General features: G+C 44.5%; 1 protein-coding gene across 2 annotated transcripts in view; it reads right to left on the bottom strand.

Annotated features, from left to right (window-relative positions):
* Positions 1-242: 242 nt before the first annotated feature.
* Positions 243-15,156, bottom strand: part of LOC135905295 (putative defense protein 2) — a 39,651-nt gene continuing 24,737 nt past the window's right edge. For both annotated transcript variants that reach the window (XM_070538034.1, XM_065436316.2), the window contains exons 2-4: positions 8,763-8,993; positions 4,722-4,932; positions 243-361 (exon numbers count right to left, since the gene is read on the bottom strand). In XM_070538034.1, the coding sequence (XP_070394135.1) occupies positions 250-361; positions 4,722-4,932; positions 8,763-8,985 (546 nt within the window). In that variant the 5' untranslated portion in view covers positions 8,986-8,993 and the 3' untranslated portion in view covers positions 243-249. The remainder of the gene's footprint in view (positions 362-4,721; positions 4,933-8,762; positions 8,994-15,156) is intronic.

The raw sequence follows: 15,156 nt of genomic DNA, 5'->3' as shown, positions 1-15,156 counted from the left end.
GCCGCCATGCCAGGGGTTTGATGCCGCACTCTCACGCTTAGCGGCGCATTGCCGTAGCCACTAGGCCACCATGGCGGGTAGAAGAGGCGCGTGCAAGTGGGAGCGCGAGTCACGGCTGGGCGCTTTTGGACGCAGCTGGCCAAGACTGAAGCCTGCTAGCTCTCAGGGGCTGCGGGCCCACACCGTTCCCAAAAGGTCTTCCCCGGAACCGTCCGATACCCTCAAACACATGAGAGCACACAAACTACTTCACGGGAGTTTATTGAATGCAAGAGAAAAGCGAGCAGGCCGAAGTTTCCGCAGCTTAACTGTGCTCCACAGATCAGTGTAGAATAGGTGGTAATCGTGGACCACAGTCGCCCTGCAAGAAATAAAGAGCAAACATGAAGGCGGCGCTTTTCATGTGACTGAGATGCGCTGCGAATGATTTTATCAGGGATGGTAAGTATGCAGCAAAGTACAGAGACATTATAGAAGTATAAGTCACCACGCCTTCAGATTGGCGCGTACACAAATGAATAAGATAATGTGGACCTGTTGTTGCTTGTCTGCTGGTTTGTTTTCGTAACGAATGATCAGTTTTAGGGCACTCTGGTAACACATAAAACGAAGCTTAACAAATAATATTCGGGCTCATCAATATCTTGCGTGTTAAAATATGCAGACCAGTGCTGCGAAATTAGCGCACATGTAGTTTGCAGAAGCCTCGCCAGTTTTTGTTGTTTATTAGAACTGCTTACGCGAACCATAAACTATAAGCCAATAAAACTGCAAAACTCATGCTGCAATTTCATTGGCTTACCGAACCGCCAAGCACAGCATCTCAAGCCCTCATCTCAAGCATCTGAAACGCAACATCTCAGCATCTCATACCTACTGTAAAGCATGAAAGCCTAATTTCTTGAGGTTAAGCTGCTAGGTGTAGGTCAGTGTTGGGCAAAAAAAATTATTTTCTTGCTCAAATATCTGAGACGGTGTGCGTTTTAGTCTCAGAGTAATTATGCAGCATGTACTATTTCACGTCGCTCGTAAAAAAAAGAACATTTGAAATGAAAGCGTGTCGACCACCTTCAGGAGAAACCCCATGAAATGCATCAGGAGGGACGCATGTGTAAATACACGAAGAATATAATTATAAGGGAGCTGCCTTGTGTGAAAGCAAACACAGGAATCGTGGCCTATCGGTTGGTCGTCTGTGTACCAGCGTAGACCCAGCTGAGCTGGACCCAACTTCCTCCTAATGAACGCAATAAAGAAAGCTTCCGTAGAGCCAAATAGAGCACAAACAGTGTGCAATAGTATTTATGCGATTACCATTCGTAGCCTACTTCAGCATCCATCCATCCATCCATCCATCCATCCATCCATCCATCCATCCATCCATCCATCCATCCATCCATCCATCCATCCATCCATCCATCCATCCATCCATCCATCCATCCATCCATCCATCCATCCATCCATCCATCCATCCATCCATCCATCCATCCATCCATCCATCCATCCGTCCGTCCGTCCGTCCGTCCGTCTGTCCATCCATCCATCCATCCATCCATCCATCCATCCATCCATCCATCCATCCATCCATCCATCCATCCATCCATCCATCCATCCATCCATCCATCCATCCATCCATCCGTCCGTCCGTCCGTCCGTCCGTCCGTCCGTCCATCCATCCATCCATCCATCCGGACGGACGGACGTCCGTCCGTCCATCCGTTCGTCCCAATAGGTCCAAGCTATGTACCAGCTAGACCCACTAGGTATGTGCTGGCAGCTGTCTTATCTATAGTAGACAACGCGTGTCACTGGGTATGAATAGTTGAATATGTACCTGAGCAGACAAGTTACGTTCTATAATTGCCTAACACAATCATAATCGTTCAAACTCCTGGCAACAGGCAATTTTCCATCACTAAGTTACATATGCGCCACCACAAGAATGCTAGTCGCCTTGAAGTATATAATAACCGCCAAGGGATGCGTTATACTAGAGTTTCTCATGATCGTGTGCTTAAAACTCGAATCCTGCATTCTTGTCACTGCTGCAAACAACGCTTCCCCACCATTGTCTCCTCCTGCGCTGGTATGTAGGCTATTAGACATCATGATTTAACATATAATTTGCTTAGCATCATCATTGCTATTTTCTTGTGTCGTCTTCAGTGCACTGGTATTCAGAAACATAACATTGCTTTAAAACACACACCTCTACAGCAAGCGATAAAGTTGAAATAGTTCATTTCAAAATAATAAATTTGTTTCATTTAGGCTTTTATATTCAAATGCAGTGCTGCTTTTTCTTACAGTGCAGACCTATCAATTTCGGTAGGCCTCCCTTTTAAGGAAGCCATGCACGGGGACAAAAAGAAACCTTGTTAGAAACGGCCTCCCGTTAAACGCAGAGGCCTTAAATCTACCACAGTAATGCAACCATTGCACTACAACAGCGCGGGCAACACAAGAGATTTAAAAAGTTGAGAATAAGTAAGCGTGTTCGATAAGGATGAAATGCCAGCATTTTATTTTGGAGCAAAAAAACCGCGCTTAGCCTTCAGAGTACGTTTCTGACACGCAGCAGCAGGCGACCTCAGAAACATTTTGCGCAGCTCAGAACAGTTTTGTTCTGTCACCATTACGCTGCACTATGTTTTTAGGCACGCGAAAGATAACTCGTGTCTCTCAAAGGGAGTTGTTTCTGCGCAAATGCGGTGTGTTTTGCATACATTCTTTTATCGCCATGAAAAGCATGCAGCAAAGAGAGAGTAGGACATACACAATGTGTTTCTGTGTGTTGTGTTTTATAGGATGTGTTTGCGCTTCATATTGCCAAAAAGAATTAATAGTGAACTCACATGTATACGTCGAAGGTAGTTCGCGAAATCGCTCTTCTGTTAGATTGTTTTGTTAACCACGGTCACCAAATACAATACGGACATTTCTCCCGTCCGCGGCAAGAGCGATACCTTCAGGAAGCGTGCACAACAGAAAATTGTCTTCGGGGTTCATGCTGACAACCCTGTGTACGCACTCTTACAGCTTGTCGGAGGTGCGCCGTCCATCCGATGGCTCTCGGACATGTACTCAACAGAAAGTTGATTCCACGAAGCTATTAGTAATGTTTGGCGTACGGTTTTCTTTATCGTTTGACTATTGGTAGATCTGACTGGCTCCTACCGCACCCCAACTCGCTGTACAGCGATACGGAGCCCTCTCGAGAGTTCAGAAAGAGAATGACTGCCCCAGACGAAGGTACTAGGTGCTCCCAGAGCAATCGTAGTAACCACGTGATCCAGTTTCTGTCAGGTCTCGGCCGCGCTTCCAAGTTGAAGGTGGGAGCACCTCCGAACACTCTGAACTGGGGTGGGGTGCTCTGAGTTAACAAGGCAAATGTGTTCTGAGCGATCGATTTCGACCAGCTGAACGTAAACACACTTTGGAGCGCTCGAACGGGACCAGTAGAATGTGCGATGTCTGGTTTTGAGATGTATGGTGTTCTGCAAAGCAATGCTGAAAATTTATTTCTAGTTTCAAGCTACGAGAAAAACTTGCAGCGTGGTGGTGTGACATTTTAGTAGTCGTAATGATGCTTTATTCCATAAGTGTGTTCTAGACGAAACTGTGCGGATGTGGTCTTTGTGCAATCTCACACTTTCTTCTTCAATTTCGCATTACTTCTTGGGCATGAAAAGTCGCCAATCAGTTTTTATGTCCACCTTGGTACAGGTTGTAGATGGCCGCTCCTTTGCATTTTGGTCTTTGGTGCCGTTTGTGTCAAGGGATGATGGCTGCACTTTGGCCGGCGAGCGTCTCGCGACAAATTCCACGAAATGCCGGAAATTGGTCCAGCTACCACTTGTCGCTCCGCACCAGTAGACACGTTTGCGCTTTAAATTGCAGGAAACACTTCTCAAATCGCTCCAAATTTCAAGGCCGTACCTCTTTTTCAATGTCCTCGAGAATGCCGACGGGGGGATGTCAAGTCTCAAGGGAACTTTCGATTTTATTTGGTCACCATATTTAATGCGAAGCGCTATGGGAATTTACGACTAAGTTTCGTTCACGGAGTGCCGAATACTGTGGTTTATCATTGACCGACAAAATAGCGCCATTAACTGTAACTCTGCTCTGAAAAATCAAAGTCAGTCATGTCATAAATTGCAAGACCTCTGGATATAACGTCATCTGATATGCATTTCTTAAGCAATTCACGGAATCTCTTTACGGAGTAACTCAGGATATGCAACTGCTGCCTTGAATTTTTTAATGTGTTATGTTTGGACAATTCCATTCTTCGGTCAACCGGAATGTGGCGCGGAGCGCGTGCTAAAGGGAATGGGCCCGTTCATTACCGATCCTCGAGAATGTATGTGCAACTGCTACATAAGGAGTATACATAATGGCTGAATGTATTAGGATATCTGTAGCAATTGTGCGCGTTCGCAGAATCTTCGCAATTTCGAAAAGTATAGATTGCCCTGAAATTCACGACAATGAAGGCATATAAAGCGTAATAAATAAAGCTGCAAGAACGTTTAAATCCACAAGCTCGAAGATCAGACAAATCCATGTACTTTCCATCATTCCCATGGTGGCTGAACGACTGCAGAGCCACAATTACCTCTAATAATTATTGTAGGAAACTTTATACTGCGCTTCTCCCGATTAACACGAAAAAAGCAAACACTCTCCCGCCTTACTTGAGTGTACCGATCACTTACTTGAAGCGCACGCTTCCGGTCTTGTCGACTGGGGCTTGCCACAACAAGTTGACGGCACGCTTTTTCTTCTTGCTCTTGTGCGTGGCACCGGAGCAATCGTGCATCGGCTTGTAGTTTGCACCGGGCAGGAAGCGGCCAACGTCGTTACCCTGCTCGTCCAAAGCTTTCACCAAGAAGCCCTTGAAGTGCGAGCTCTTGGCGAAAAGGCTTACTGCAGCATTCGTGTAAGAAGCAATAGCTGTCAGGTTCATTTGTGCAGCTGTGAGCGATATTCGCTTGGTGAACATTAACAGCAAATAAAATCTTTGACTTTACCATCACAGATGAGATTGCAATAATCACTCCTGCATTAACGTCCCGCTATTTTTTACCAAACGGAACAGTGTCGGTTATCTCCAAGAAAGCCCGGTCCTTAATAAATAATTTTTGAACCAATGTGTATCTATTACAAAATGCAGAGATTAGTATGGCTCGGCAGTTTATTTATCAACTGTGCAGTGGAGAAGTTGTACTTACGAGCGCAATGACATTTCTTTGGTTAATCGGTTCAATTAACATTGGCTATGTAAGCGCGAAGCATCTCTAACTTTAACCATGCAAGCTCTGTGCTGTTCTCGCATAATTTAAGGAGATATCGTTAAGGCTACCTTGCCGCAGGAAATCCGGTGTCGGCGTTGGCGGCATCGTCCATTAGCGAAAAATCATCCCGAACCACGCTGGGCCTTAGAGTGGCACATGGGCGTTACTGAACTAATTGACTTTCTCAAAGTAAAATGCGTCATAAAATTTGTAAAGTACGACTTGCACATAACCAACAGACATGATAGCGTTGGATTGCAATTTCAATAAACGAGAAAACCTAATTCTGTTATGCAGAAACATATTATTTTCCGGCTGCATTTGGAAGTTTGGCGCGGCTGTGCAGAGCCTCTGGGATCGGCCTACGCAAGAAGCTGTGTTTCTGCCAGAAAGCTCGCCTTCGTGCATAGCGTTCGCCGCCAGCGTTTCCCGGTAAACGTTACGGTTACATAAGCTGCAGTTGCCCGGAAGCGCGAGAAGCAGTCAGGGATCTTTGAATGCCATCGGCATTCCACTCTTAAAGGCAAAGCTTAAGCGTCCTCCAATTTTTTGCCGGTATACAAATAATTAGTTTACAATCTCTAATTTCGTTCTGCACTCTCCCTTACGTTAGCAAAGTTTATGCTTTCGTGCATGTTTTCATTAACCTTCTATGTCTTTCGCTTGCGTAACACTCAACTGGTTGAGCGTATAGACACGCAGGTTGATGATATTGGGACACTTTGTTGTTCAGTCTGTTCCGTTTGGTTTAACATAAGTCACTAGGGAAAGGTCGAGGCAGCCAGTACGTTGAACACTCCCTTTCTCTTCGTAATGCTGCGATAATTATAATAATAAAAGAGCTGTGTTGGTTTCACGCTCACCATACATGAAGCCTTTGTTTCCCTTCTGTTAAGTAATTAATTTCATAATCACAATTGCTCATATCCTGTACATTAAAACGTTTGAAATATTCATTGTTATTTTTTGTTTAACGCTACGCTCTGAAGCATGCCAAATGACTGTGTCCTTGTAATTCATGAAACAATGGCGCTTCGTTTCATTATTGCCTAAATTTTAGTTTTAGGGCACTCCAGGGACACCTACTCATTGGCAACATATTTCTAATGACAACCTCACGCAAACCCTTATTTAAAACACTTCAGTACCAGCGCTAATGATAGGGCGAGTGCTAGAATTCATTATGAATCCACATACTAAAAAGTGCAATAGGCTGTTTTACCTAATATATTAATTAACTCTTGCGTAATCATGCCACATGACTAGTATTTTTGATTTGTTCTCTAAGGCCTTCTTATCCCAGTTTTTTTCTACTATCTTCTAATGCTGTGCATTTTATGTGGAATTAAGTGCCTGGGCGAACGATAATCTTTCTCGTTAATAAATCTTCCCCCACTTAGTAGGTTCTCGCAGAACTGCTTGGCAGAAAGAGGCCTGCATGATATCACGACGACAACTCCAATAAACCTAGTGAATGAGCTTTCGCTAAACAAGATAAAGTGATCAACAAAGGCACTGTTCTCTTTTAATGAATATGACACAACTTCATCTCTCATTGGTAAGGAATACAACGCACAACTTTTGATTTTTGGAATAGTAAGATGCCTCATTTTGCCTTAGCCATGCATATGTACTGTGGCAAATATTAACGAACGTATCAAAACGTAACGCACGAATGTCTAATTTTCAGTTTCATAAAAAAAAAGCTTACTAGGTTCAAGAAAAAAATTGTTATATCCTGATGTGTGCCACCAGGAAATTTTTACTACGATCATTGCAAAGTTAGTTTGCTGTCTAAAAACAGGCCACCTCACTTGTTTCGTCAACGCTGCCATTATTGTCTTTGTATCGGTGAACGTCTTTTGTAAAATGGAATTTAGCACCTAGTGTCTTTACGAGGCAGATAAGTACTGAGCTTGAAAAATGAAGTTTTTCTTTTTTTGGCAATTCCTTGATGCTAGAATTTCGTACTGGTGGTCCTATAAGTGGCAACTAAAATATACAGAAGCCTTTTTTATCACGAGGAGGTATAAATTACAGATACAACAAGCCAATCTAAGTATCAGCGCACCGTGCTCTTCATATACACCTTCTTCAAACTGCATGCTAGAATGTACATGCGAACAGCTAGGTTGATAATTTGTTTGTGTGCTACATCCTATATGAAGAAAAAAGTTTATAGTGTTAAGTTTAAAGGCCACTAAATATTCATAACATACCTGAGTTGTAGGAGTGTACAAGCTCTCAAGCACTGACGTAGAATGAGCCATCGAAGTTACTGATGGTGAAATTTCTGGTTTCACGTAACGTGCAAGCCAGTTTTTAAACAGTGTCTTGTTCTTCAGCTTCCGAGGAGCCTACATTTCTGCTGTTTAGCTACTACGTAACAAGGTGAAAAATATAAGCGTGAAATTGGTTTGGCTTTGCGGAATACTCATCGAAAACTACATTCGTAGCTCCTTAGGAAAGGAGGTTGTCTGTTACTGAGCTAAATGAAGGCGAAAACTTTCTTTGCGACTATTCCATCTAAACCATGGTGCCAATGACACGATCGTGATTTCACTGATGTCAGGGTAGCCTTAGCTCGTCCGACTTTTTTTTATAGTTGGTAATTTTTTAAAGGTTCCTTGGTTGTTCCGTTATCTTCGGCGGCCCAAAAAATATGCGGTTTTACGTGCCAAAACCACGATCTGAATACAATGCATGTACTGCGGGACTTCGGAAATTCGACCACCTGGGGCTGCTTAACGTGTACCTAAATTTAAGGACGCGGGTGTTTTCGCATTTCGTTCACATCCATCAATCCCGCGACCACCTCTTTAGCAGCCCAGTACCATAGCCACTAAGCAACCACGACGGTTTGTCTTCGGCGGTAAGCAAAAATACAAGAGTAAAGGGTGGACGATTTTTGCTAACGGTTCTATTCCTCGGTGTTCTTGCTTGACGTCTAAGACACCACTCCAAATTTTGTTCCTCAGCATCTTCGTTGGATTTCCTTTTCGTCATTTTCAAAGCAAATGTAACTTTTTCTAACAGGTTTTTCTGAACTAGCTCTGAGCAGAGGCTGTCTAAATGCATGACGTTACAAAGGGCCATTGAAGAAAGTCTAATGCGGCGTAGGCAATCGTCTTTCGTTGCGGGATCCGCTTCCTCCCTGTACCAAACTGGCACACATGGTAATAAGGAGCTGTTCTGCCTTCTCAGTAGCTAATCTTGCGAACTAGCTCACGTTATTTAGCCTTTAATTTAGAGTGCTCATGGAGCCAGCAATTCGCTCTAACAAGCTAAAAAGAAACGTGGTACTGCTGTCACCACTATTATTTCAAGTTGCACGAAGTGGTCGCTTGTCATGCATCCTATTTGGCAAAAGAAAATATGTGACTATGGCTCTAGATGGAACATAGTCGCTGCTTAATTTTGAGTATTATAAAGGCTGTCCTTCGGGTATCCTTCAGTTCTCACCTGCAAAGGATTCGTTAGCTTTGAAGGTCGCCTTCTCTTGCACCAGCCGATAGGGGGAGTCACTGCCGTTGAGTTGCCTGGCTTTGTTGTGGAACGGCATCATATCATCACACGTGACTTCCGGGGCTCCATCCGGGTAAGCTAGGGTCGCATTAAGTACAGACGTCAGCAACAATAGTGCTGTGGTCCACCATACCTCTCGTAGGCGCATGCTGATTTGCATTCACAGACCTGCAAGTGCAATGCACATAACAATGTTTTAATATTTCTGTCTGACGTTACGGGGTGCATATTTGACAATGCTAAATTGAACTTCGAAATTATTCTTTCCCAAATCTCTGAATAAACATAGAATAATACTGTCTGACAGAGATTAAACGACGTGTCTGGCAGTATGAATAAATGTGAAGACGCATCAAGTCAAGTGTGAAGACACATCAACGCGTACGTTGATGTGACCAGACACATCAACGTACGCTTCTCCTTAGTATGGATACAGCTCCTATTAACAAGCCGCCGCAAGCAATACACTGTGTTTGCTCCGTTAAATGTCTCCCTCGAGGTTTATCGTGAAAATCTTTTTTTTAGTTTGGGTAATACTTATACTGATCATTTAGGGCATTCGGTGGACTAAACTAGCTAGAGAGGTATTGGACCAGTTGTGTTATGTCCTTCACACAGCATTCTTTTACGCTGGCAGCATTTATTGTATGGGTGCCAAGCCTGATTTGATTAATGTTATATGTGATAGTGATATGAACACTCTTGAGCAAAACTTGATGAGGTGCGAGCTGTGGTCAATGTAATGCGTAATTTTCTTGTGAAAAAGACGGAAAGAATTTATAATGTCGGTAAGCACACTGCTTCGGTTACCTTTCTTTTTGCTATCTAAGCGCAATTTGTTGCACTACCTTTCCGCTACATCTTCAGTTACTGCTACATATGGTCGCGCAGCTCGTTACGCTGCTCGACTTCACCCCGTAAAAGAAGATCGAGTCGAGGTGGCCGGATTGGTTGCGAAAACATTACGATGCATTCCTAGCGCGTGACCTCTATCACCGTCATGACGTCATAACCAGCGCGTTTTGGCGAATGGAATCAAAACTAACACGCGAAAAAACTGTACTAGCAAACCATCTAGCTCGCTTTGAAGATTTGAGGCATATTTTCTAAAGTTTTGAAGTCCAGGGCCTCCAAAGAAAAAACACAAAGGAATTAAAGGAAGGAAATCTGACGTCACGGCTCCGTTAACCATTGGTACATTCAGTCGAGTAGCGTTCTTGACAGGTACGTAGGGGGGGCACAGTGTTAAACAACGAAAGTACGCTCAAGAAGATTATTGTTGAGGCGATAACCTTATTATGCGGTTATGCTGCAAGCGTACTTGCAGCATAACCACATAATAAAGTCGGAGAGATATGCTCCACTACACTTTATCATGTCCAGCATAAATATGCTCCATTGTACTTTTCATGTCTATAAGTTTGGCAACGCAGTGTAAATCCAAGAATGTAATAATCACGCTGTCGGTACTCTCATTTGTGATGCGAGACACACTGCGCCTGATTTCCGGCTACTGATTGCACAGTTTTAATCGATTTTTTTTTATGTATCGTCCCGCTAGCACGGTTGCGTGGGTGAGGCTGGAATTCCACAAAAAGACACCTGAATAACAATATCCTGAAAAAAAAAGTGCTATGCCGAATACTTTGCGAGCGAAACACGACGCTGCTGCCAAAGGTGGCAAATAAGAGCACTCAAGCGTTCAGCTGCAAATTTATTTTGTTGTACATTCTTGCAACACTTATCATATTCCATCCAGAAGAGTAAGACGCACTAAATGAAAAATTCGAACAAACACTTACACCAAGGAGAGCAAAGGGGAAATTTCTTGTGATTAATGAATGGAATAAAGAAACGATAACTTAATGGAAATGAAAGTGTATGAAAAAACAACTTGCCGCAGGTGGTGGACGATCCCGCAACCTTCCATAGCGAGTAAACGCAAGCACACAACTGAGGTTGTGGTTGTGAAAGTTATGGGATCGTTCCCCACCTGCGGCAAGTTGTTTTTTCATCTACTTTCATTTCCATTAATTTATCGTTTCTTTATTTCATTCATTAACCAAAAGTGATTTCCCCAGTGTTCTCCTTGGTGTCAGTGTTTGTTGGCTTCTTAGGATATGACTAATAAAAATCGGGCCCTTCGGTTAACCCCCTTTCTTCTCATTCAAATGTAAAATTCAAACGCAGCCGACTAACTGGCGAAGCTGCGAACGGTAATGCCTCGACCAGCAACCATCGTGCCTGGTCAACGAACGCAACACTGAGTTACCGACTTTGCTCAAATTAGAACGTAGAACATGAAGCACATGGACATTCTTAAGGAAACAAAAATGAAGAAACTGGGGAAACTCAAACAGACACTTCAATAAACGAACACACGCTGTTCACAATGGGTGGTGTCGTCGTGCCTTTCGTGCGATCAAAACCAATAACATCCAAATCGAGCAGAAATGGAGAGACAGTGTTCCAACGAACACGTTCTTTGTTTACGACTTCGGGGTCTAAGCTGTACGACTGCTCTGCTATTTCTGATCATCTCTACTACAGCACACCGGCTAATACTTTCAATTTCTATCGCGGTGGCCGTCGATAAAGCTCTTGGTGTCAACGGTGCCTTTCTCTCCTTATTGCTGTAACAAATATGCTGCTCAGCGCGGAAAAAGAAAATGAAAGGCATTGAGCCGAACGTCAAGCAGAGGAGAGGCACAATTATAATTGATCGTTACGACAAAAAAAAAAAGCTGGATTAGACACATTTAGCATCTTTAAGCTATTTACTACAAAATAAAATTAACATCAGATTAACAACGACGTGTTGGCAACAAAGCCATAAATCCATGACATATGCACCGGAGTCCAATGGCACGGCGACAACGATAAACCTAGCAGAATGACGGTGCACCGGAGTAAATGACGGGAGAAGTGTTCCGCGCTGTTTTCGAATTTTCAAGGTCCAGACGACGGGGTCATTGGACAACCGCGGCAAGGGCGATGGCGAACATGGGCGGCGACAGTTGTTGACCAGCCTTTCCAGAGCATCCAACTGTTTCCCAGCAGGGGCTCGGCTATCTGCGCGCTACTCTTTTGCGCTGTTGTTTGCCCAGCTGCCGGGTCGTAAAGGAGGTGCTTTACTAAACGACACAAAATACCACTGCAAAAAGTTCTCAAGGCACACAGATAACCAAGGGCTCAAGCAGTGAGAATTGCGATGCGGCGTCGAATGTAATCTAACGTAACACAGGAAGTTCATGGATCGCACGAGAACGGGTAAGCGAAGTAGCACTGCTGGCCCTGGCAGCTCCCTCGAAGCATTCTTAGCAAAGCGTGCTAGTGAATCGAGTCTGCAAAAAACGTTCTGTCGTTAACGCTCCCACCTCGCCTGTACCTGCGCGGACGAGAAAACTGTTGGGAAGGAATTGAGCAACGACCAAGGGCGTCAGCGAGCTCGATTAGTTTCGCAGGCTGAGCCCAAACTGCGCCGAAGACGCATACAAGAATGCCGAATGAGGTCCGCCAGCAACTAGGGGCGGACGAGGTGGAGGAGGCGCCGGAGCCGCCGACCGCTGGGCTCCTTGGGGAGCGCGGCACGAGACGCCTAGAGGGCCGCGTTGCCGCTCGCCAGGAGCTGAAAAATTCACGACCGGCTTCGATGCATTATTAAATAGGCGCAGCCATGCGCGCGTGGTAATGCCGCTTCCTGCACGGTGCCGAGCGACGGCATTGTGCGCTCGTCGGAGCGCTGTTGACCGAGTCGGTGAGGGCCCCTCTCTCTCCTAGCCGATCCAGCGGGATTGCGCGCTTCGGGACAACGAATGTTGTCTCGCGCAGGGAGCTATTGCTTAAGCTGACAGCCGTTCAGTGCGATGTAGTCAAATTGAGAGATGTGAGAAAGCGCTTTTCTGGTGTGTCCTTAAATATTGAGAGTTTCTAGGCCAAGCGTCGGTGATTTAATGCTTACTTGGCCTGTCGTCTCGAGAGCCAAACATCCTCCCCGAAAGACCAGACCTCGCCAACACGCGTGGCTCCTCTTGTGCAGGTTGGACACATTTTCGAGCACGCATAGATGGGAGGCATATAATTAATCTGGGACGCATAGCTGACATGTCCATTGTCGCCTAAAAGCACATACACGCGCCACACACACATAAACGCGCGCGCACACGCACACACACACACACACACATGCGCACACGCACGCGCGCACACACACACACGCGCACACGCACACACGCATACACGCATCATATCATAAGAAGCCAACAAACACAGACATCGAGGACAACATAGGAGAGATTACTAGCACTTACTAAGTGAATTAAATAAATGATAAATTAGTGGAAATGAAAGTGGATGGAAAAACAACTGGCTGCAGATGGGATATGAACCAAAGCCTGTGCATTACGCGGGCGATGCTCTTGCCAATTGCGTTTGCCCATCCACTTTCTGCGGTATTTATATTCTACTACTACAACTAACCCTGGGAGTGGTATTCAGCGCCACCCCTCACGAACCTACGCCGCGTATGTGGAACATCTTTTCTGCCGCAGGCGTCATTATTACGTGATCGATTTGGGTGATGCCAACTGGTCAATAAACCCAAATATGCTACCTGAAGGCATCAACGTTGCAGGTTTCGAGACCTTCGTAATGTAATGAACGCGAAGAAAGGGAACCAGGGGGCCCAATTTTTATTAATCTTATCATATGCAGCCAACGAACCGACACCAGGGACAGTATAGGGGAAATTACTAACACTTACTAATTCAATGAAAGAAATGATAAATTAACGGAAATGAAAGCGAATGAAAAAAAAAACAACTGGCTGCAGGTGGGAAAAAGGATTGCATCCGCAATCCCTTTATTACATGTTATATATGATGCATGATAGTAATCGCGCTACTTTCAAGAACTGTCAAGTATGACAGTGCAAAAATTGCGATAGTACTGCGAAAGTTAGCGATATGCTCACACATGCGCAGAAAGTAATAATTAATAGAATATTGTTTCGACAAGCGCTATGCTCGAACTGTTGCTTGTGCCTATAGATACGCAGCCGCAACACACATGTGCTTTACGGATTAAGTGTAATTAACCCGGCGAAACAATGCACTGTCAACGCCCGAATGCAGTACCGAGATAGAACACTGGTGCACAAGGCTTGACAACGTTAACAAAGCTGCCAAGCGTAGACGATCTGAAATATTTATTAGTACTGCCCAATATTGTTGTCGGATCGGACGTGCAAGAAATTGCTCGGTTGCCGCGATAATGTTCAGGATATGTGTCGGAAGGCTGTCATTTTCACGTGCACAATCAAATCATCAAATAACAAATTACGCTTCACACACTAATAATGTTATTGCCCAGAAGAGAGAAAAAAAAGCGATACAAAGAGGCGTACAACGTTACACGTAGCGAGTAAACGCTAGCACACAACTGAGGTTGCTTTGCAGCTACGCTCGTGGGGGCACCCGCGCTTTCGTTTTTACCAGATGGCCAAGTGCTAAACTTGGAGCTTAGGTAAGACTCCTCGGCTTCGCGATCGTGACGAGAACGAAAGCCCTATTCGAGTACATTCACCTTCAGTTTTTCAAAGGAATGTCTCGGTAAGCGAAAATGTTTAATGTAACGAACGATTAGGAAGCGTTCTAGCGTGCGATCTGTGGTTATTGAAGCATATTCTTAACGATGTTTCCGTTTTGCCGGTACATTGCTTTCTGCAGACAGGGCATTAGAGCATGTATATTACGTTGCAGCTATCAAACTAAATGAGCCGTGCATTTTTAAGGTGAAATCTGAAAACGTGCTGGTGATGTTCTGTGTGGATTGCATATGAATGTACACATTGCGACGGGCTTTGTTTCTAGGAGCACACCCATGGCATCACTTACTTTCTACGATGTCAGCACGTCGCGGAGATCCTTAGACCGTCGGTACACAACGTGAGGTTGTTTCGCAGAAAGTGTTGCTGAAATGTTACCTTTGAGCCAGAATATTATGGAGACGTGTCCATACAAAAAACTCGTTTGGTGCACATGCTGAGTACGTAAGCGCATGGTTAGTCTAGACAGGTCTGTCAGGCATGCTGTTGCCTGTAAGAGGGTTGGATCGGTTCAATTGATCGGCCACGTTTATGCCATTATCAATAGACTTGACGAGTAGATTCTTTCGGGAAGGGCATGGCTACACAACATTTTCTTATGATGTTTATTTTGCGTGTGTGACATTTATTAACTTGCACTGTGCAATTTATATTTGACAACGTCATACCTTATTGAGTGTTGTTGTCAGCTGCGTGATTACTATTATGTATAACATGTTAAAACGC

Source organism: Dermacentor albipictus, chromosome 4 (assembly GCF_038994185.2).
Source record: "Dermacentor albipictus isolate Rhodes 1998 colony chromosome 4, USDA_Dalb.pri_finalv2, whole genome shotgun sequence".
NCBI lineage: Eukaryota > Metazoa > Arthropoda > Arachnida > Ixodida > Ixodidae > Dermacentor > Dermacentor albipictus.
Note: the sequence above shows the minus strand (reverse complement) of the source record. Positions and strands in the feature narration are given on the sequence as shown.